The 22878-nt window shown below is 40.6% G+C and overlaps 1 protein-coding gene across 6 annotated transcripts in view; it reads right to left on the bottom strand.

Annotated features, from left to right (window-relative positions):
* Window positions 1–22878, bottom strand: part of LOC111581999 (A-kinase anchor protein 13-like) — a 119850-nt gene that overhangs the window by 74660 nt on the left and 22312 nt on the right. For all 6 annotated transcript variants that reach the window (XM_035957334.2, XM_035957336.2, XM_035957335.2 and 3 more), the window contains exons 2-7: window positions 15525–15566; window positions 10529–10688; window positions 9511–9608; window positions 4765–4842; window positions 3214–3460; window positions 1075–1267 (exon numbers count right to left, since the gene is read on the bottom strand). In XM_035957334.2, coding sequence (XP_035813227.2) covers window positions 1075–1267; window positions 3214–3460; window positions 4765–4842; window positions 9511–9608; window positions 10529–10688; window positions 15525–15557 — 809 coding nt within the window. In that variant the 5' untranslated portion in view covers window positions 15558–15566. The remainder of the gene's footprint in view (window positions 1–1074; window positions 1268–3213; window positions 3461–4764; window positions 4843–9510; window positions 9609–10528; window positions 10689–15524; window positions 15567–22878) is intronic.

The raw sequence follows: 22878 nt of genomic DNA, 5'->3' as shown, positions 1-22878 counted from the left end.
ATGCTGGAAACCGTTCATGTTGACTGTAGACCTTCAACTCCTCAACTCCTCCCCTGCTGCTGCTCTCAGCCACTTTTAAGGTGAGATGCAGTTCACCTGGAATGAGTCTAATGAAGGGAGGGTAGAAGAGGAGGAACACTGAGAGGCTTCAATCTTGTCAGTCTATGACTAACTGTATCCACTGCTACATTGCAACTCCTTAGCCCACCCACATATTAACAGATCTAAAAGTTCCACAGATATAGATTTGGCTTGGTGAGAAACTTTTCAGTTATCAAAATGAAGGCAAGAAGGATCCAGTTTTAACAATGACATGTTTTTTGTGTTGAGCTTTTCAATGAAACAGTTACTGCGAGTTGGTGCTAGTATTTGTATACATTACTTTCCATGTACAGCTGGAAGTGTGCCAGCAAAAAGATGTGTGAGACACTATATTTTCTCCTAGTGGTAAATCTGGGAGACGTGACTCTCTCTTGTGTAATCTATAGGCATCTGCTAATTTAATTAAGTTTTAATTTTTGTTCCCGTATGAGATTGTGTCCTGTCAATCAGGTTATATAGTGAAAGAGACCTCATGTTGTCACAGAGGGACCTTCTGCTGCCTGTTGGGAGATGCAGTAGCATCAAGACAGACAGCAAAACCACTACCGTGCTGTGAGCCTGCAGAGATGACACACATCCCATTTAACACACACAAAAACAACCAGAAATCACCTTACATCATTTCTACATGATTTTTGATGCAGTCATGAACTTTTGACACTCAATATTCTCAGTGTTACTATTATCCTGATTAGAGGACAGATATTTTAGATGTATATTCTATAGTTAAAATGACAAATTAACCAGGCACTGAACAATTGGAAGCACCTCTTCACTAGTATAAACTCCTTCAGTCGACCTGAGTGTACATACAGCAGAGGTAGTCCACAGACACTTCAAACGATATTTTACAGTCATTTCAAAAATAAATCCAAAAATATTCCTCTACGCTCACAGATTTATTCAGGAAAACATGCTCAATGTTTTATATTATAGAAACTGCGGTATCTATAATATATACTCAATACTCACTGTGTGAATAGCTCCACCAGCAACTGGTGTCCTCTGGTCTTTGCTAGACATGCTGGAGTTTGACCCTGAGTGTTAGTTCTCTTCAGTGCCTCCTTCCCTCCTGGCTGCTGCAGGAGGAACAACGCCACTGTCTTCAGACCATGGCTGGCTGCCAAGTGCATCAGGCTAGAGAGCTGCTGGCACTGAGACACAACTGGAGAGGGACAAAAGAGAAAAGGTAAGGGAGGTGGACTCAGCTGATGAAACAGAATGGAAAGAGTCAGACACCTCCTGGCAGAGAGATGAAAGAAACACAAGAAGCTCACAAGAAAAGTGATAGAAATATTCACTAAAATGTGGGTACCAGCCAGTCATAAATATATGAAATTAAATGATGATGACAATGATCATTATGCAATTGTCCTACCAGCTGACATATGGTTTCCTTATATTTTCGTGATCCTAGTGATGAATTACTTGGAATACATAACACATCCAATTTAAAACAAAGCCAGTGTGATGGCAACAGAACAATATATATATATATTTATGTGGGTTACAAGTATTTTACAGGTGTCTTCTATTTGTGCATATTTGTCACACTTTTTCGATATTATACAGAGATAACCTACACAACACAAAGTGCTGTTTTAAATGGTCATTTATAGAAGATTTGATTAAAAAAAAAAAAAAAAAAAACACCTATATCACCCCTGGGAAAAAGTAATTGCCCCCCTAAACCTAATAACTGGTTGGTCTCTTGGCAGCAACAACTGCAGTTCAATAGTTGTTACAGCTTGTGATCAGTCTTTTACATCACCATGGAGGAATTTTGACCCACTCTTCTTTGCAGAACAGTTTTCATTCAGCCACATTAGATGATTTTCAATCCCAAACAGTCCTTTTAAAGTCTTGCTACAGCATGTCAGTTGGATTCAAGTCCAGACTTTGACTGGGCCACTCCAAAACCTAAATTTTGTTCTTTTTGAGCCACTCAGAGGTGGACTTACTTTTGTTCTTTGGGTCACTGTCATTCTTCAGAACTCATTTGTACTTTAGCTTTCGGTCATGAACTGATGATATTCTCCAGGAGGATTTTCTGATAGAGAGCAGAATTCATGGCTCCATCAATGACGACAAGTCGTCCATGGTCTGTGGAAGTAACCATGTGGCTGCTTCACTGGTGGGAGTGGTACTTATAAGCACTGATTCAAAACCTTCAGCATCATCACTAGTCTCATGAGATACTTCAACCAGCTAGCTGCTTGTCAGCATCATCACATGCTCCCAAAAAGAGAGGTAAACTTCCAATTGCCAATTGGCAGTGAGACTGACTTCATATGGCTGAAGAATGGGAGGAGAAAAGTGTCAGAGGTGAGAAGTTAAATAAAGCATTCGTAGTGAACCAAAGGAAAAGTTTAGACCGTCTAGACTTCCAAAGACAGAGTAAGGAACTGAGATTTAAGGTGAGAGATTAAAGTGTAACAATTGCTACTTAAGAAATGATCCAGTAGAGGTGACTACTTAACAGGATGCTACCTGGACACACATGCAGCTATCTTGGATGTGACCAATTAGGAAGAAAACACAGGCAGATCACAATTAAGCTCGATGAACTATGTATCCCTTATGAAGTGTATTCAGATGCCTCAGGAGCAACTGGCTAGGGAGCAGGAGACTTGGGCTACTTTGCTTAGACTACAGCCTTGCAGACTGAAATCGGATAAGTGGTGCCACATACTAAAATGAGTATAAGATACATTTCCTGCCCTGATAGAGAAAAAAGCATTAGGAGGTGCAGCTTTCTCGAACTAATATGGCTGCCGATGAGGTACCTATATGTATAAGTGAAAACAATCAACAACCTCTTCAAAAGCCTAGCTTCTCAAGTGTTGCATATTATTGAAAGTTCAGTCCTGGAACTTTAGCAGTCACAGTCATAGAGTAACGTTCAGAGAGCAAAACTGATCAATTGACCCAACAGGTAACAACACTGGCCCAGCAAGGTTACACGTCCTCAGCACAAACCTGCCTTTTAGATCCATCAGTCACATCAAGAGATGAAAGTGCATTAATGTCTTGGGATAGAAACACATTGGAATAAACATGGCTCAAGCAAACCCTGACAGTAAAATCCAAAATAAAAGCATGCAAACTCACCAGGGCAGCTGTCCTGCAATGGCGAGATGTCCATCCACGTTTCCTGGTGAATCTCTGCATCATTTCTGTGAGAGTTCACTTGTGTACACGTGTCCATCACTGTGACAGTCTGTGTTTGGTTATCCATCTGTCTGTCTATATCTGTCTGTGACAGGGCGCCTGGTGCACTCCGGTGGTGGGGCAGGCTGATGTGTTTGAGGGCCAGGGCCAGGCTCTCATCCAACCTCTCACATTCTTTTAAAGGAATCTAACACATAGACAGAATGAGGTCACTTGCCTGATCAATTCTTCCTTTATTTCGCACCATCTCCCTTCCTGAAAACATGTGTTTGCCTGCTGATCAGTTATGTGACATCATGGACAAAAGTATTGGCACCCCTGGAATTTTTCCAGAAAATACACCATTTCTCCCAGAAATTGTTGCAATCACAAATGTTTTTGGTATAAGTGTCACCTCGGACCATACGTCGTCATCTGAATGAGAAGAAGCGCTATGGCAGGAGACCGAGAAGAACCCCAATGCTGATAGACATAAAAAAGCCAGACTGGAGTTTGCAACAATGTATCTGAATAAGCCTCAATCCTTCTGGAAAAACATTTTGTGGACAGATGAAACTAAGGTAGATCTTTTCGGAAAAGCATGTCATTCTACTGTTTACAGAAAACGGAATGAGAAAGACAAAGAAAAGAACACAGTACCTAAGGTCAAACATAGTGGAGGTTCAAAGATGTTTTGGGGTTGTTTTGCTGCCTCTGGCACTGGGTGCCTTGAGGGTGTGCAAGGAATCATGAAATCTGGAGACTATCAAAAAATATTTTGGGCTGCAATGTAGGGCCTGGTGTCAGAAAGCTGGATCTGCGTCAGAGGTCATGGGTGTTCCAGCAGGACAATGACCTGAAACATACCTCAAAAAGCATCAAGAAATGGTTGGAGACAAAGCGCTGCAGTGTTCTGAAGTGGCCAGCAATGAGTCCAGATGTAAATCCCATTGAACACCTATGGAGAGATCTCAAAATTGCTGTTGCAAGAAGACACCCTTCAAATCTGAGAGAACTGGAGCAGTTTGCAAAAGAAGAGTGGTCCAAAAGAAGCTTGAAGTAATTGGTTTTAGCTATTTCTACCAAAGAGTGTGCAACGAAATATAGAGTTGAGGGTGCCAAAAATTTTGTCCGGCAAATTTTTTTGAGTTTTGTGTAAAATTATGTCAATTTTGGCTTTTTTTTCTGCTTTTTTGTGTTTTTTCCAGTGCACATCAAGGAAATAAACATGTGTATGCTAAAAACATTTGTAATTGCAACAATTTCTGGAAGAAATGGTGTTTGGTGAATAACGGTGTACACACACACACACACACACACACACACACACACACACACACACACACACACACACACACACACACACACCTAAAATTAATATCAAAGAACAAATTAAGCAGTATGAAAAACAAGGCATCACCTCAAAACACATTTTACACACACTGAATTAAAATATGCTTCTTTTCAAGTGTCTGTAAAAATGTTTATAACCTTAAGATTCCTTTTATTTACCTGCTCATCATCCAATAGTGATGCTTCCTGTGGAGCTGTGCTACCAATCAAGAAGTGGGCCATGTCAAGTGCCAAGTCCTACACGGAACACACAAGATTATAATGCAATGTCATTATTCTGAACAACTCAAAAAGGCCCTTTCTGCTACTGTACATCTGCATTCTTTCTACAAGCTCAGAGCTGTGATCTACAGTACAGTATTTTTAATAATCTCATACAGCATCTTCTCTATTGTTCAATCATTTTTTTGTTGTCAGCTGTGTTAACTTACTGTGTGACACTGCGAGAGTCTGCGAGACCTCTCTGTTACTGTTTTGCATGGCAAAGAACATGGCAGTGAAATAAACTTTGTCGGAAACCAAGAACGTCGTGTTTTTGGCATTTACATGGTAGCAGAGGATGGTTACCAACTACAGAGTACCGCCGAAGTTTGACAAAGCCAGGCCATATGAGTGCTGGAAAAATGAAGTCAGTATTTGGAGACTTCTTACGGACTAGGACAAAAAGAAGCAGGCACTCGCGGTGGTGCTGGGGCTTGAGGGGAGAGCCAGGGAGACTACTTTGTAAATACCCGCGGATGATCTGAACAAAGATAACGGTATGGAAACCTTGCTTGTTAAGCTGGACGTGGTATTCTTAAGAGAAGAAAAAGACCATACTTATGAAGCATACTCCTCTTTTGACTCGATATCCAAAGACAGTGCAGTGTCCATGGCGGACTACATAGACTTCGAGCAAAGATATAACCACATGAAGAAGTACAACATGACCCTGCCTGATGTTGTTAGCATTTAAACTCCTGGACACGGCTTGTCTCGAGGAGAAGAGTAGGCAGCTAGCACTCACAGCATGCACAGATTTAACATTCGCGTCTATGAAGTCAGCTCTGAATCGGATTTTCGGAGGAAAAACTACCGGAGTAAGCGATGGCAGCGAGACTCAAGATGCTGCCTTTTTCATGGAGCAAAGACCACAGGGCAAATTCAGACAGATCCCGCCACAAAGTGGACAGCGGCAGCCACTGAAAGGTACTAATCCACTCGACAAATATGGTAAGTGAACAAAATGCGCTATTTGCCAGAGCACGTACCATTGGGCTAAAGACTGTCTTCATCGGAGGAATGAAGTTAAATTGAGAGAAGACGAAAATGTGGAGGAGTGTAATATTACACCGTTTACCAAAGCAGTAATTACGGACTCCGAGGTCTTCCTAGCTGAATCACTGGGATCAGCTATCATTGATACTGCATGCATGCGTACCGTTTGTGGTGAGAAATGGCTGGATAGTTACATAAAAGACCTGAGCCAAAGCCAAATTAACAAACTACTGCAAACAGAATTTCCAAGCTACATACCTTTTAGATTTGGAGATGGTCAAGCGATACACACCAACAGAAGAGTGAAGCTTCCTGCCAAGATCGGGCAAACAAAATGCCACATCGAAACTGAAGTTATTCCTGCTGATATTCCCTTACTGCTGAGCAAACTGTCTCTAAAGAGAGCAGGAACTGTTTTAGACATGGAGAATGACAGAGTTGTCATGTTCAAGCAACCAGTGCCTCTTGCACTCACTAGTTCAGGACACTATTGTGTGGACATTAGAGATGCAAATGCAGAAGTGAGCTGTAATGAAAGTGAAGTTCTCATAGTCACAGCAGAGATGTCTACAAAAGAGAAGCATAAAATTCTCCTGAAGCTTCACAAGCAGTTTGGCCATGCCTCTACAGACTGGCTGCAGAGGCTCATCCAAAGCTCTGGAAATACTGACAAAGACTGTCGTCATTCTGCAGGAAATCATTCGTGATTGTGAGATATGTCTGAGGTACAGTAGCACCAAGCCCTAACCTGTGGTTGGTTTGCCCTTAGCCTCGGAATACAATGAATCTGTGGCAAAGGATCTACATGAACTGGAACCCGGCGTATGGTACCTCCACATCATCGACCACTTCACACGTTTTAGTGCCGGAAACATTGTGAGGACCAAGAAACCCTCAGAGATTGTCAACTCCTTCATTCACTCTTGGATAAGTGTCCGTGGTGCCCCCATCTACACGGACAACGGTGGAGAGTTCAACAATGAGGAGATTAGAGACATGGCAGAGAAATTCAACACTGAGACGAAGACTACAGCGGCATACAGTCCTTGGAGTAACGGGCTGCTGGAGAGACACAACTTCACACTGACTGAAATCCTCCTGAAGGTGAAAAAGGAAAATAGCTGTGGTTGGCCAACTGCTCTAGACTGGGCTCTTATGGCTAAAAACAGTATGATCAATGTACATGGTTATAGCCCATACCAGCTTGTGTTTGGTCAAAGTCCTAATCTCCCTTCTGTTTTGGTTGATAATGTACCTGCTCTAGAGGGCACTACTATGAGTACTAGAGTAGGGCATTATTTAGTGGTATTTACATGCTTCCAGGAGAGCTTTCACAGAGGTAGAGAGCTCAAAAAGATTAAGAAGGGCACTATGCGTGCAGCTCAGGCCTACAGATGAAAAGTATGAGACAGGAGACAGAGTGTACTACAAGTGAGCAGACAATACAGAGTGGAAGGGTCCTGGTGTAATTATTGGTCAGGACAGCGCTGTGGTGTTCATAAGACATGGTGGGATTCTTGTCAGAGTACACCAGTCCAAGCTGAGCAAAGTAAATACACAGGATGAGGATAAACCTGTACTGCCCAGTATTCCTGAAAATGGTAAAGAAAATGAAAACATGGTACACACTGATGTGTCAGAGAGTTCAGATGATGAAAAGAGTGTTAATGGAGAAGAGCAAATCCCTGAAAACACAGAGACAGATGAGAGAGAAAACGTGAGACGAACTGAGACGTATACTGAAACAGAGAGTGATACAACTAATACAGTGAGTTCTACTGATATCAAACTGAGAACAGGTCAGACAGTCACATTTACAAACAGGGATGATGGTGTTCAGCACACTGCCAGAGTTTTAGGCAGAGCAGGAAAAGCCAAGGGACAGTATAAAAACTGGTACAATGTGCAGTATCTTGAACCTGATGGCAGTGAGGGACAAAAGCAAGCATTAGACATGTCACATGTTGAAAACCTTCACACTGAATGTGAAAACACTGATGCTGATGTACTCATTACCAAAGACATCTCTTTTGATGCTGCTAAACAGCACAAGATTGAAAACTGGAAAAACAACAATGTTTATGAAGAAGTCACAGACAAAGATCAAAAATGTGTTTCTACTAGATGGATCTGTACACTGAAAAGAAACTTATAATGGTATTGTTCCCAAAGCACGCCTTGTGGCGAGAGTTTTGAAGAAGTCAATATTCAGGAGTTACAGAAAGATTCTCCCACATGTGCATCAGAGTCACTCAGGCTGCTGTTAGCTGTGATCTGTCAAAAGAAATGGAAAGTTCATTCTATGGACATTAAGTCTGCCTTTTTGCAGGGCATGGAACTGTCAAGAGACATTTACATTCGTCCCCCACCTGAAACAGGCATGGGCAATGTTCTGTGGAAACTAAAGAAATGTGTGTATGGACTTGCAGACGCTTCCCTCTACTGGTACAACAAGGTCAAAGAACTCATGCTGAACACTGGTGGTAAAATGTCACAAATTGATCCTGCAGTGTTCTATTGACAGAATGAGCAGTCTGAGGTCACAGGAGTACTGGCATGCCATGTTGATGATTTTCTTTGGGGAGGATCAGAGCACTTTGTAACTAATGTTATCTCTGTGCTTAAGTCTGCTTTTCATGTGGGTTGTGAACAACATGAGAGTTTTTCATATGTGGGAATGGACATTGCTGCTGTTGGTGGTGTAGTGCAGGTGCATCAGCACAGTGACATCGACAACCTACAACCAGTTCGTTTACAGGCAGCACGTGCTATATAGAGAGATGCTCCATTGAATGAGTCAGGGAGAGAACAACTCAGGTCCAACATAGGACAGATTTTGTGGGTTGCTAGACAAACGAGACCAGATGCTATGTTTGACACATGTAGCCTGGCATCCAACATTAAAAATGGTACTGTTCAGTCTATATATGAAGTGAACAAAGTAATCCGTACAATAAGATTACTTTTAAGATGACAAGGTTGACAAATTTCAGCTATCATCTGGACTGAGATTGAGATGGGGGTTAGGAGGGAAAAGTGTGTGGATTGAGATATAAGGTTATAAAATATATGAAAATGTTTGCTTTTATTGAAATTAAATTTAAGAGTAATTTGGATTAACTGATTCTTTAAATTTGACAGAAGAAGAGATGCTCTAGTGTCCTTGAGAGGGGAAATTAACAATAATTAGGCCAAGTCTGGTCAGGATAGTGAAAAGTTTCTCGAACACTGCTATCCACAGAGAGTGAACTGACTGGCAGGTCCATATGGCATCGAAGCAATCATCGGTGTTACCCAAGGTGCATTGTAAACCGGTGTCTGCCATTTTAAACATTTCACTTTCGGTCATGTGAGTCCTTTGGTCCAGTACTGTATAAGTGGTAAACAACACTAAATATTAAAAAGAGATGCATAAAAAAAGAATAAATACAAACCATGATGGCCTGAAGCACCAGCTCTGTGCAACACTTTCCGACAATCTCCAGATATATTTCCAAAACTGATTAACAGCAACAATAGAAATACAAAGTCTGTACTGCTCATAACTGAACAGCTTAGGACTTTGTCACTTATTAATTCCTTTTATCCTTTTGGTTGGCTGGAGTTAGAAGTGCATTGTCTAATGCAGTAGAAGGACAACACCATTACCTGAACGAAGTTGAAAGTCTCTTGTGATTGGGTGTCCACCGGTCCATCAGGCCGAGCCAAACATAACGTCACCAAGACCTGCTCGCACATATTATGGGCTACACACACACAACACACACAACACACACACACACACACACACACACACACACACACACACACACACACACACACACACACACACACACACACACACACCTATCATTTTCAGGTCCACATTTTACAACGTGAGTTATAATATTCTGTCAATCAATCTCCTCACGCTGGCAGAAAGCAAAAGACATTGCTGCTTATCAACCAAAACAGAAGGAAAGTCAGGAGATAGTTGCTGTACTGTTGCTAACAGAAAGGGGGATGAGTCAGAATCAGCTGATAAAGAAAATGCAATATCCACAAATGAATCTTAATTCAATAGTTTTTCTCTGAGACAAGATACGAGATGTGCACATGACTCAGACACCAACCACACCCAAGCAACTTACTCAATAGTGGCCCGCCAACCACACAGGAGGTGGCACTTTATAATACCCAGCCCAAAAGAGGCGCATACCCTTACCGGCCACTTCTCTGGGTAGACCTGTGAAATCTAATGCAACCCAGTACAACAGCTCTGACACAAATCCTTATTTTTATAAAGCTTTCTACATTTTCATTATGTGCTGACATTGTCAAAAATGTGACAGTTATTCTCATGTTTATTATTGAGGTCATAGTGGATGGTGTTGTACTTGACTGCATTACATTTAAAAGTGTTCCAAGTATTTTGTCCACCCTATTAACATACATAAGGGGGGCAAAATACATGTGTAATACAAACCTGTTTTATTTTCACACTGCTGTGCCTCTTCAATTACAATAGCAGCCTTGTATTTAGTTTCAGAGTGCTGCTAATACATTCTGTCTTATAACACAGTCTAAGCAGAGAAGCTGGACATTTGTTCTGTTATTAATATGGGCCTGACAAATTACCCGGATTTTCAATACAGTCATACATTTTGTGTGTGTGGGTCTGTTGTACCTGGACACACAGCCTGCAGTGTGAAGTGGTTGACAGGCAGTGTGCTGCTCACATGCCTTTGGGTGGATCCTGAGAATATAAGATAAAACTCCACCTCTTCCTCTTCCTCAGCATTGTTCATGTCTTCGTGATCAAGCTGAACAGTCAACACACATTCTCCCTGTGATGAGAGACAGATTCACAAATCAGCATTCAGAGAGACTGACAGATTTGTTAGCCTCTGTTATAACCTCGAAGCAATAATGCACGCACACTTGGTAGCAGTTGCAGAACATTTAATAAACACTCACTCATTCACAGTACATGCCGGCAGGAACCTACAGGTGCGTTCCCCATCATAACAGTTGCAGGGGAGAACACTAGCCAACACCAAGGTTCTGGGATATATCCCAAACCGTGACACAATCACTCTCTATAACAGCCTCTATCTCTCAGCTCTACAGGTCAGGAAAAACTGCTAATTCTATGGCGCTAACCTGGTGTTGTGCAAGGCGATTTGAGGCTAGTTGTGCAGCAGTCTAAAAGCTAGACTGTGACAGAATGTGTGAAGATATATATATATACATACATACATACATACATATATATGTATGTATATATATATATATATATATATATATATATATATATATATATATATATATATATATATATATATATATATATGTATGTATGTATGTATGTATGTATATATATATATATATATATATATATAGATATAGATATAGATATAGATAGATATAGATATATATTCATTCACCACACGTGTGTGGTGTGTGTGTGTGTGTGTGTGTGTGTGTGTGTGTGTGTGTATGTGCGCGGGCCTGGGTTCTTTCTGTGTGGAATTTGCATGTTCTCCCTGCATGGGTTGCACCAGGTGCTCCAGCTTCCTCCCTCAGTCCAAACACATGCTGAGGTTAATTGGTAAATTATCTGTAGGTGTGAATATGACTGTCCTTGGTAGTGTCTCTATGTAGCCCTGTGATAGACTGGTGTCCTGTCCAGGGTGTACCTTGCCTTTGTTCTAAGCCAGCTGGGATAGACTCCAGCCCACCCCTACCTAACCCTAACCCTAGGCCCCTGATTTGACTTAGACTTGGACTGCTTCTCTGCTTCTCTCAGAGCTCATGTTGATAGTCAATTCCTCTAAACCAGCAACATGTTCAAGGATGTCTTTCCTTTAATTAATACTCCAGTATTAGACATCATCAGCCGCTCCTTATTAACAGGCTGCATACAGCAGGCTGTTAAGGTTGCTGTAATTGAACCACTATTCAAAAAGTGTACTCTGGAAAGCTCCCTTTCATTTTCTAAAATTCTTAGAAAAGCTGTTGCAAGCCAATAACATGATCCTCTGCACAGTGTTATGGCCCTGGGTCACTGCACTCCCTCTCCCCTTTCATGTCAATAATTTCCATTCTGTACAACCTTGAAAACCAGACCCTGTGCTCTGATTAGCCCTTCATCTTTCCGTCTGATGTCCCACCTACCCTCTAAGGAGCTGAAACTTGACTGGGTCACACGTCACTCCAGCTTCCAATAAAGTTACACATAGGACTTCCCGCCCAGCATTCTGTGGCAGCTTTTTGTGAAGTGAATTTGACTGTCAAAACCTTTTGTATAAGTACAACATTCATAGTCCTTTACTTTGGGGTGCTTCTTCGTTTGTATTTCGATTTGGTTAGAGTAGTTAAGTTTTTGGTTTTGTAGTTATTTTCTTGCTAAGTAGTTTCGACCTAATTCATCTTGAAGAAGTCCTCTTTTGGTTCTATTTATTTCTTTTATTTACATAGTACCCTTTTGACCTCGCTTTCAATAAATCACTGCTGTTCACTCTGGTAGACAGTGTCCGTCTGCTGTTTTTGTTACACCTAGCTCCTCCTAGACAGCTGGACTGTAACACACAGAAATGGTTCATTTGAAGAGTTTCAGTCAGGACTTGCATCATAGTACAGAAACAACACTGGTGAAAGTCACCAAAGATCCTCTTATAGCCCCAGACAGTGAACTTGTCTCTATTCTTATCTACTGGATCTCTGTGCTGCGTAGTCAATCATGACATTTTTCAGAGACTAGAACATGTTTTGAGATTAAAGGAACTGCACTAAACTGGTTTACATCAAACTTATCAGATAGCTTCCAGTTTTTTTCACGTTAATGATGATTCTTCCACACCACAGTTAGCTGTAGAGTTCTACAGGGTTCTGTGTTAGGACCCATATTTACTTTGTACATTCTCCCCTTTGGCAATATTATTAGGAAACACTACATAAATGTTCACTGTTATGCAGATGACATACAGTTATATTCATCTATAAGGCCAAATGAAACCAATCAGTTAGTCAAACTTAAGGAATATCTTAAGGACATAAAGGCCTGGATGACCTGTAATTTTCTCCTAAATTCAGACAAAACTGAAGTTACTGTATTTGGCCCTAAACACCTCGGAAACATGCTGTCTAACCAGATAGTTACTCTCGATGGCAGTGCCTTGGCCCCTAGTTCTACTGTGAGGAATCTGGAATTATTTTTGACCAGGATTTGTCCATAAATGCACATATAAAACTGACAGAAAACCGTCTGTGGTACGTCCTCCTATCACCTGTGTAATATTGTCAGGAATCAGGAACATCCTATAGAATGAGGGGCAGATCCTTCATTTATCAGCTCTTCTGGTGTGGAATTAGTTTCCAGTTTGGGTTCGAGAGGTAGAACCCAGTAGTTATGCTGCTACAGGTTTAGACTGCCAAGGGGATTCCCATGATGTACTGTGCTCCTCTCCCCTCTCTCTTTCTTCACAAGGTTGTATATCACCATAATATGTCAATGACTTTTTGTCTTGCTGTACTTCTGTGTCCATTGATTCAGCAGGTGTCTCCTGGATCTGGAGCTTCATGTCTCTGATCTGCAGTCGCTGGCCTCACAAACTTTCAAAATGTTCACTGTTCTCTAATGTGTTGTTTGTCTGTTCTCCATCTGCTATCCTGCCATCTCTACCTCAACCACTCACTTAACCCCATTACCCCACACTTTCACAGCAACTCGGCTTAGCTGAAATATAACCTACAGCAGACAATAAGCCTTCAGTCCGTGCTCATTACACTTGTTTTTCACTTATTTTGCTTATAGAAATCAATGGTGTGATTAACACTGAGGTTTTGGCACTAAACTTCTGGACAGTTTCCACGCTTTCAAAAATATACTGGCATATATGTATAGAGGTGTGACCTGCATATCACCACTACATAGCAGATTCAGCACACTGAAGTGAGTGCCAGCAGTCATCCCCACCGAAGAAACAAACTATATAATTCAATCTTTAAGGACATGCTTGGAGCGGTGTCACTGTTTGTATATTCTCTTGCAGCTATGTCCTTCCCCTCAGTGAAACGCATACTTTTTGCTAAACATGGAGTTACGAGCCTGTTAATGGCCACAACCACACAAACACAGACTAACAATAGCACACAGGAATGTCTGAGCTCACACACACACACACACACACACACACACACACACACACACACACACACACACACACACACACACACACACACTCAGCACGGATGTGCATACAGATTACAGCTTTTAAACTCAGACAGTGTTGTACGTGTTATATAAACATATCATAGTGGATGTCCTGCAGTATGAACTATGAATGCAGAGCTCATACTGCCTCAGAATTAGTGTTGGCACGTACAACCTATAGTTTTTAAGAAAAGTATAAACAGAAATTTTAACTTGTTAAGTCACCCACTTATTCACTTCAACACTACCTGAACTAACGTCAGCATGCCAACGTGCTTGCAATGACAATGCTCACATGCTGATGTTTTTTTTTTCATTATGGTTTAGCATGTTTGCATGTAGGGCTGCAACTGACTTTTGTGACAGATGAAAAATCTATCAGTTGCTGAAAGAAATAATCAAGTATTAAACTATTGTTTAACTGTAAGCTTTCACACTTAGCTGGACAGGGCAACTGGCCATAACTCTCAGAAGACTGCACTGGAAAAAAGATGGCTGACTTGTGTGCAGCTTGAGGCAGCACAAACCATAGTACGAGTCAAACCAGATCTTGAGGAATTAGTATTTACAGGCAAGACTGAGCAATTGTAAAGGGTTGTTAGTAGTCATGATATTATGTTGAAACCCAACTTGTAGGCCACCAGAGTCACAATACTAATAACTAGTGATAAGGCAAGCCAGCTATAAAAACTGACACAATCAGAAATCATACAAACTAAATTGGCATTAATCAAGGTCCTCCTCACTGCATCTTAATTGCTGTTTTTCTCCAAGTTGATTTTTACTGCAAGCTACTTGTTTCGGCTGGGAGACGGACTTATAGTATAAAACTGAAGTAAATACACTCCTCTGCAGTATAGCTGTAATGTCAAATGATTTGAAACTACATTATCTTACTGTAATAACCCAGATACCGAGAAAATGTATATTTTACCCGCAACTGTAGCTTACTAATCATCCCACACAGGATGTGAACTCTTGTGTACTAAGTGAATGCCCTGTTCCTGACCTTTGACTCATCCTCTTACTGTGGTCTCTGTTGCTCTTTCAAACTTGAAGCATTTCTTATAACGTCGCAGGTGAGAAAATGGGTTTGTTCTGTAGACTGTACCTTCTAAAACAAGTGTTCACATCTGAGTATGACTAATTACATAATGTAGCAGCTAATGGTTAGTCACTTTTTGCTTTAACTGCTGTAATAGCATTAAATAATTGTGAAAGACAGCGAACTCTAAGCTTACTGGCACATAATAATGGCCACAATATACAGTCCCAAAAGATCCGCATCTGCTCTGTTCAGGCTAACCACTGGAGAGCAATGATATGGCAGGGATGTTTCTGTTTATGCACAGAAAGCCCAGTAAAAATGAGTGCTGTAACTGTCCAGAAGGCTTTTATCACAAAATGAGGCAGCAGTGCAGTATTTCACAGCTCAATATAATGCTGTGTGATAACAACAGATACTTACATACAGTGGAGCATGCTGGGGATTCAGTCGCATGGTGCTCAACTGTTAAAAAAAAAAAAAAAAAAAAAAAAAAAAACAGGAGAAATGTGAGCATTCACTGTGCAGGAGAAAGTATTTCAGAACCAAAGTAAATTTCACATCACTGCTGCTGCTGGGAAATAATGAATGGAAATATAAAACAGATCTCTGACATATTAAAATGAATATAATAAACCATTCAACTCCATTAATGTATTCAGTCAGGAAAGAAAAAAATATAAAACTATAGAAGTCATTTTAAAAGTGATATTTGTTAAAAAAAAAAAAAAAAAAAACAACAGAATGTCCAAATCCTCTGGACACACTTTGACTCCTCTTCCCACAAAATGACAGAACACTTTGATTTAGTGCTTTGGTTGTTTTACCTTAGGTATGCTTTAGGGCTGGACAATATACTGTATCTGCATCAATATTGTGTTACGCATAAGCACAGCAGTCAAATTGTATGAAGCACCATGCCAGGTCTGAATGCCATCCAAAGCAAAAACTATATTGTTTGCCTTTGTCAGTGTTACACCATTTGAGAAAAGTTCCAAAGAGCAGAGAGAAACCACTGATGCCGTAACTTTTCCCCCCAAAAAAACACATATCAATCAACATAGTTAGCAAAGAATGTTTTTAAAACATCTGGTTGCTTGACAATTGGTATAATATCACCAGGCACCTATTTTTTTTCCCAAGTGTACTTGTTAGAGGTATATGAAAAATGCATGGTACAAGTTGAAACAGAACTGTCACAGTGAAATATTATGCAGCTACACCAAAGTTGTGGTTCACTTGTCTTGGTTCCTACTGAAGTCTGACCATCCACTTTATTAATGACTAACATCTCAAAAGCTGCTGTTTGAATTCCCAGACATACAAGTAAAAAAAAAAAATGCAGAGGGGATAAGAGAAGCAGTGGCTGTTTGAAGCCTGAATAAAAGGCATCCAGTATGTGCAATGACTGACTGGCTGCAGTGCTTTGACCACAGACTGCATTGGGTAACATTCACCCATGCTGCATCTACTTAACAGATTTTTTCATACGGCAAAACATATCACACAAAAACAAAATATAGTCATTTTTTTCCAATATCATGCAGACCCATACTACACACACTTCATTGTTAGCAGTAGTTACTCTATTATCAGAGAAGTGTGATTACGACTTCACAACAGTTGCACTGCGATATGCTGGCCCATATCTGTTTCTTCTAATAATCATTAGTCCAACATCGTCCAGCAGCGGAGGAGTGATGCAAGTGGAGAGATATCAGATGGCAAGTGCCATCACTTGTATTTTAAGTACTCTCAGTTTGTTAAATTTACTCTGTGTGTAAACAGTAGGCACATTTCATTTTACTAATTTCAGCCTCCTTGTCTCTGTCCTCTATTCTCTTGCCTGTGACACTGACATCAATCTTGGCATGCCATCATAAAGGATATCCAAATTTCTAAAAAACCATCACAAGGAGAGAGGCTTGCTGGCGTACCTATCAGTAGGAAGTAAAGGTGTATCCTTTACAGGAGTTTCTGTGCACGTGACATAAGGGGTGAGACACTGTTGAATGGAATACACACTATGTCGGGAGAATTGCTGACAAATGTATATTTATCACTCAGTCATAACATATGTCACTCTTGATTTGTATTTATGTGTCATGCTTCTTTCATATTTCATAAGTGTTGGGTTACAAAAGAAAATATAATGTACAATATCTGTACACTCGTCACATTTTGCCACATCAAGTCAATTATAAGTAAATATATACTGTATCAGCTCATATGACAGAGAGCATACAATACAGCTGCACTGTAACAAAACAATGGACGAATGATACCACTGGGCCACAAGCATATTTCACTAATGTCAGTTTGACACAATAACTCAGAGGTAAGATGTCTCATTTGGTTGAGTCCAGGAAAGGAATTGAAGATGTGCAAATTGAGACACAAAGAAAGTCTGCCTATATCAAACTTGCTTTGAGGCACATCACTTTGCAGTCCTGGAGAGATGCAGGTGGAGAGATGTCAGGTCAGCACGTGGCAGTAACTGATCAGTGGGAGCTGAAGAAAGTGATTCTCCGGTACAGCTTGAAGACAGCCACTGTAAGATGAGCATATTACTTCATGTTCTTCAAGTCAGCAGTGTGTATAACTGGCTCACTGTTCAGACCACGGCCTAATTACAGACATGTCACAGAGACAGAACTGGCTCACCACCAGCTCCAACTCATGCACTGATGTGGTTGGTCCATTCATGGACAGAAAACAGGAAGTCAGAGGAAAGCAGACGAGTCGTCCAAGATCTCCTCACATACTCAAAGGACAAAACAACCCTCCTCCACATACAGACAGACACCAAGTTAGACAGGCCCTTGTCTGTTAGAGCTGAATTCAAAGGAGGTTTTAGGATCACATGACTTATTTAAACAAGATGTGAATAATTCTGTGACCACAGAAAAGAACCTCCTCACTTTGGACGTTATTGTCTATGTCACGGCGCGAGTGAGAACCCAAAGGAGAAAGTGCAGACTAGACAGAGACCAGTCAGGATTCATGAAAGGATTTATTTAACAAATGGATAACAAAAACTGGACCGAACTAAGACGAGGGGCAAGAGTATCAACTAAAGATCCAACTAAACACTATTAAATAAACTATAAACTAGGACTAAATGAAAAACCAAGAAGGGATTTAAACTATTAAAGGCGGAGCTGAAATCCACAAACAGCATCCTCACATAGGTGTTGCTCCCTTCCAGGTGTGTGAGAGCTGTGTGGAGAGATGTGATGATGGCGTCTTCCGTTGACCCGTTTGCCCTGTATGCAAACTGATGTGGATCGAGGTCAGCAGGAATAGCAGCCTTAATATGGGAAGATATCATGAGTCTTTCAAAGCATTGGGTTATGATAGGAGTTAGAGCAACAGGGCGACAGTCGTTCAGGCAGCTCACTGTGCTCTTCTTGGGCACAGGGACGATGGTGGCTGTCTTCAGGCAGGTGGGGACTGTAGACTGGAGTAGCGAGAGGTTAAAGATGGTGGTGAAAACCTCTGCCAGCTGTTTTGCACATGACTTGAGCACTCTTCCTGTGACACCGTCTGGACCAGGTGCTTTCCTCGTGTTGACTCTGCTCAGGTTGGCTCTGACCTGAGGCTGCTACATTTGGATGGGGGTGTCGTCCCTCTCTGGATGAGCAGCAAAAAGTGGGCCTGTCCGTTGCGTTGGTCAAAACGAGCGAAGAACTGGTTCAGTGTGTCTGGTAGAGTGCTGTCTGTGGAGTCTGACATCGTGTGACCATCCTTATAGCCGGTGAGTCTCTTAACCCCATGCCACATGTTCCGGGTGTTGTTTTTGTCAAAGTGTTCCTCAAAGTGTTTGTATTTGCGCTTGGCCATTTTGATGCCTTTCTGGAGGGACCGCCGTGCCTCTTTATAGGCCTGTTGATCTCCTGATTCGAAAGCAGCATCCCGCGCTCTCAGCAGGGCACCTCGCTGTTAAACCATGGCTTTCGGTTGGGGAACACTTTAACAGTCCTTGTTTATGTGACACTCTCAGAGCAGAAGTTGATGTAGGAGAGGACAGCAGATGTGTGACTCACTAGGTCTGCCCCTTCTGCAAATATCCCCCAGTCTGTGGTCTCAAAACAATCCTGCAAGGCTGAGGTGACTTCTTCAGTCCATACACGAATTGTTTTTGTTGATGGTTTTTGATTGCAGATCTTAGGTTTATAAGCAGGAATCAGGGACAGAGAGAGATGATCTGAGAGTCCAAGATATGTAACTTGTCATGTTCAAATTGCAATTCTTCATTAAATTTTGAAATCAGGCTTCACTGCAGCCATGAAGAGGGAATCTGTTCTCATAACTGCAGACAAACTGAAAGATAACAGCAGGACATCAGTGAAAAGACAGTCCTATTCTTCAGCTGTTGTCTGGCTTCCATGGTCATCGGATGACTGTAGGAGTGATTAATAACCACCCACATTTCTCACATTTCTGAGCTGACAAGTTTTCCTTAGGGCCAATTCAGGATTTCCACCTATGTGTGATGCAAATTCCAGCATCTGTCTTAAAGCGGCATTTAAAATAGCTTTATCAGACTGCAGCAGTAATGGATAGTCAGGAAATCAAAAGATACACTGAGTTTTCCGAACAAAAAAAAAAAACCCAATTTGCATTCAAAGGATTCACTTTGTTCTATTTACTGGTCACATCTTTGGTTTTGAAATTCAGACTTGGGTAAGGAGGATCCCTCTATAAAGACGTTAAGTCTTTATAGTCTTAAGTTGCCCTGCACATGTTGACTATGCTTGGATCAACATACAGCTGTAAGCCAGCTTCTCAGCTATGAATATAATCCAAATTAAATATGGTTCCAGACTCACCAATGAGCTCCAAATGTGTTTGAGAAAAACCCTGACACCGTTCAGACCACAATTCAGAATACTGGCAGCTCAGTTCTCCCATTAAGCAGCAGGGCTATAAAGGGAGTTATATAAGACAGAAAAAAAATGTAAAAGTGTTCAACTGTTTAAGTTTTTTTGAGATTTAGGTATTTTTAAAGATATATAAAGGTTGGTTCAGGTTGTTCAGTCATTATTTTTCCACTTCATTTTAAGACGTACAGTTATATCAAAAGTTATTTATTAATAAATGTTGACTAAATGTTTTTGAATTTCTGAATTTATTTGATTTGATGGTCAGTTATTGATTACATGCAGACACTAATAAAACTACTAGGTTACATCAACATATATCACACTAATTCAAGTAAGACATTAATATTTTCTGGACCTTTGCTTTAATAAATTTTCTCTGACTGGACCTCTATGAATTTTAGTTGAATACCCCTGCGCTAAACAGTATGTTGGCCCTCTTTTTGAGGGCCAAAAAACCCCCAAAAGACGGAACAGTCCACCAACTTACAGTAATATGAACACTTTACAGGAAAGAGTTTCTTTTCACTGAAGCACAGGTGTTTAACAAACATGTTAAGTGCATATATATTCCCTTCTTTCTTGAATCAGTTTGCTCACGCAAAACGAACGCGATTAATATAGATTAAAAACGAATGATATTTAATCAAAATTAATCGAAATTAATCCACAGCAACCCTGTGATTAATCGGATTACAAATTGCAATCGTTTGACAGCACTAATATATATGTATAAAGACATATAGAAAGCCACTTTTGATGCACTTTTCAATGTAGCCTTAAACACTCAGCAGTGTTAGTTTCCATTTTTTTAATCTGACCTAAAACCAAGATCACAATGTAGCAGACAGAGGCTGTCAATTTATTGTTCTACGACCTCTATCCATCCTGTCATCTACAAATGTCAGTGTGAAAAAATGTTTGCGCAGAGCTACAGGTTAGTCTGAGAAAATTTTGCAATCATAAAAGGCAGAACCAACTTAAAGCTCTGCCTTTGTTCGAGTACACTGCTGGAATCCTTAACATAAATGGACATGGACTATAGGCTATTACGTGTGCTACTATCTGTATGCTGGAGTGGTATGATAAACGCTATGCCACTTAAGATGGCAATGCTGCTGAGACATGTGCTTAAGGTTTGTATTGTTATAGCAGCTCTAATACTGTGCGATGGGCTGTATTTGTTCCATCTGAGCTAAGATGTGTATTTTTTAGCTGTTTGGATATTTGTGTGAGTGACAGGTTGTCCTTTTAAATAGATATGCCCATTGAGCTGTGATTAACCACCACATGCTGTAGTTTTAACAGGTACCTAGATACCTTGATGCTGTGATGATTACAGGAAGTATGTCAAACAAGTAAGCACTACACTACTTGCTGGTGGACCCCTTGACTGAGAGGGAGTAGGTGGAGGTGACATAAACATATCAACTATTCAACTCATGTTCTCATGCACATCTCAGTATGAAACATTACACTATTATCAATTGTTCAGCTAGGGCCTGCTGATTTCACTACTTACTGCACACTTGAGGAGGCAGTTGCCATGGGAAGGTTAATGGTCAAATCAAAATTGTTAAATGAATAGTTTTTGTTTATTTTACTTTAGTCAGGTTTTAATCTTCATTGTTGTGGATGGATGAAGTGGTTTTCAGGGTTTGCACAGTCAAAAGCATTGTGGAGGTTTAGCTAGCACAAGGCCACCTTTACAGAAACTTTTGCAGCAGGTAATGACTTTTGGGCAGTGCTCACATATTAGAAATGAGACATTTACCTCAACTGTACTCCTGTAACTGTGTGGCTAACATAATCAAGCTGATTTGGTGGTCCACAATAAGTTATTAAGTTATTAATCTTTCTCTGTTCAACCACAAACATTGCCCACAAAGGCCTATATTTGAAAGCATTAATTATTACTGTTTTTCAGACATTGTTTGAAGGTAATCTGGGGCTCCTAACTTATTTGCTAGCTGTTAGCACAGCCTTAGCAACTGTGAAAGTAGGTAATGTCCTGATTTGTGGAGAGTTTGTTCACATTTTGTAAGTTGTGTCTCCGCTAGAGAGACATGTCTGTCAGTAAGAACAGAGTGGTAAAGCTAACATTACTTTAAAAAGATGTCATAGTGCTCCAGATAGTGTTAGCTGCAGGCTAAGAGGCACCTGATGGTGTCAGCTGCACTGACACCAATAGGTGTACTATTGGGGCGTTTTCTGTGTAACAGAGAAACTAGGCAGGTTTGTGTGAGACTGCAGTGTTTATTAGAACTTCATCAGTGTCTGCTAACTTACCTTCCAAACGCACCACCATATTCACCATAAATGCGATCTCTGCCCCGCTGGGTAAACAACAGCGTTCAGTAATCAGCTTTCAGCTGTTACTTGCAACATGCAACCAATTACGGACATTGCATGAGACCATGAAGTGACTGCAGAGAGAGAAATAGCTGGCTAAATGTAAGCCAAAGGAGCACATTTAATCAATTTAGGGATAATCAGGTAATACAAATAATGGTACCAGTTATCAGAAAAATGCTAGATATCATATAATCGATTGATCCCTAGTCCAAACAAGGAAAAAAATCCCTTTAGCTGAATTACTGGGGTTGGTGTTGTCATGATACCAAAATTGTGACTTTGACACAATCCCTGACTAAATATATGGACACCAATGCTGAAACAAGAGTATGGTAAAAATCTAAAACATCAGGAAAAATAATGAAATAATACATGTAATATTAGCTTTTGTTTGTTTTCATAAAATAGTTTGACAATGCCAATGCAAGTGGAGGCTGTAGAGGATGTGAAAAAATAGTAATAGCATTTGACAGATTAGCTTGTGTTATTTTTTTATTCAGTAAAATAGAAAAATAGTTTGACCGTGTCAATGCAAGTGG

The sequence above is a fragment of the Amphiprion ocellaris genome, chromosome 3, assembly GCF_022539595.1.
Source record: "Amphiprion ocellaris isolate individual 3 ecotype Okinawa chromosome 3, ASM2253959v1, whole genome shotgun sequence".
NCBI classification, from domain to species: domain Eukaryota; kingdom Metazoa; phylum Chordata; class Actinopteri; family Pomacentridae; genus Amphiprion; species Amphiprion ocellaris.
Note: the sequence above shows the minus strand (reverse complement) of the source record. Positions and strands in the feature narration are given on the sequence as shown.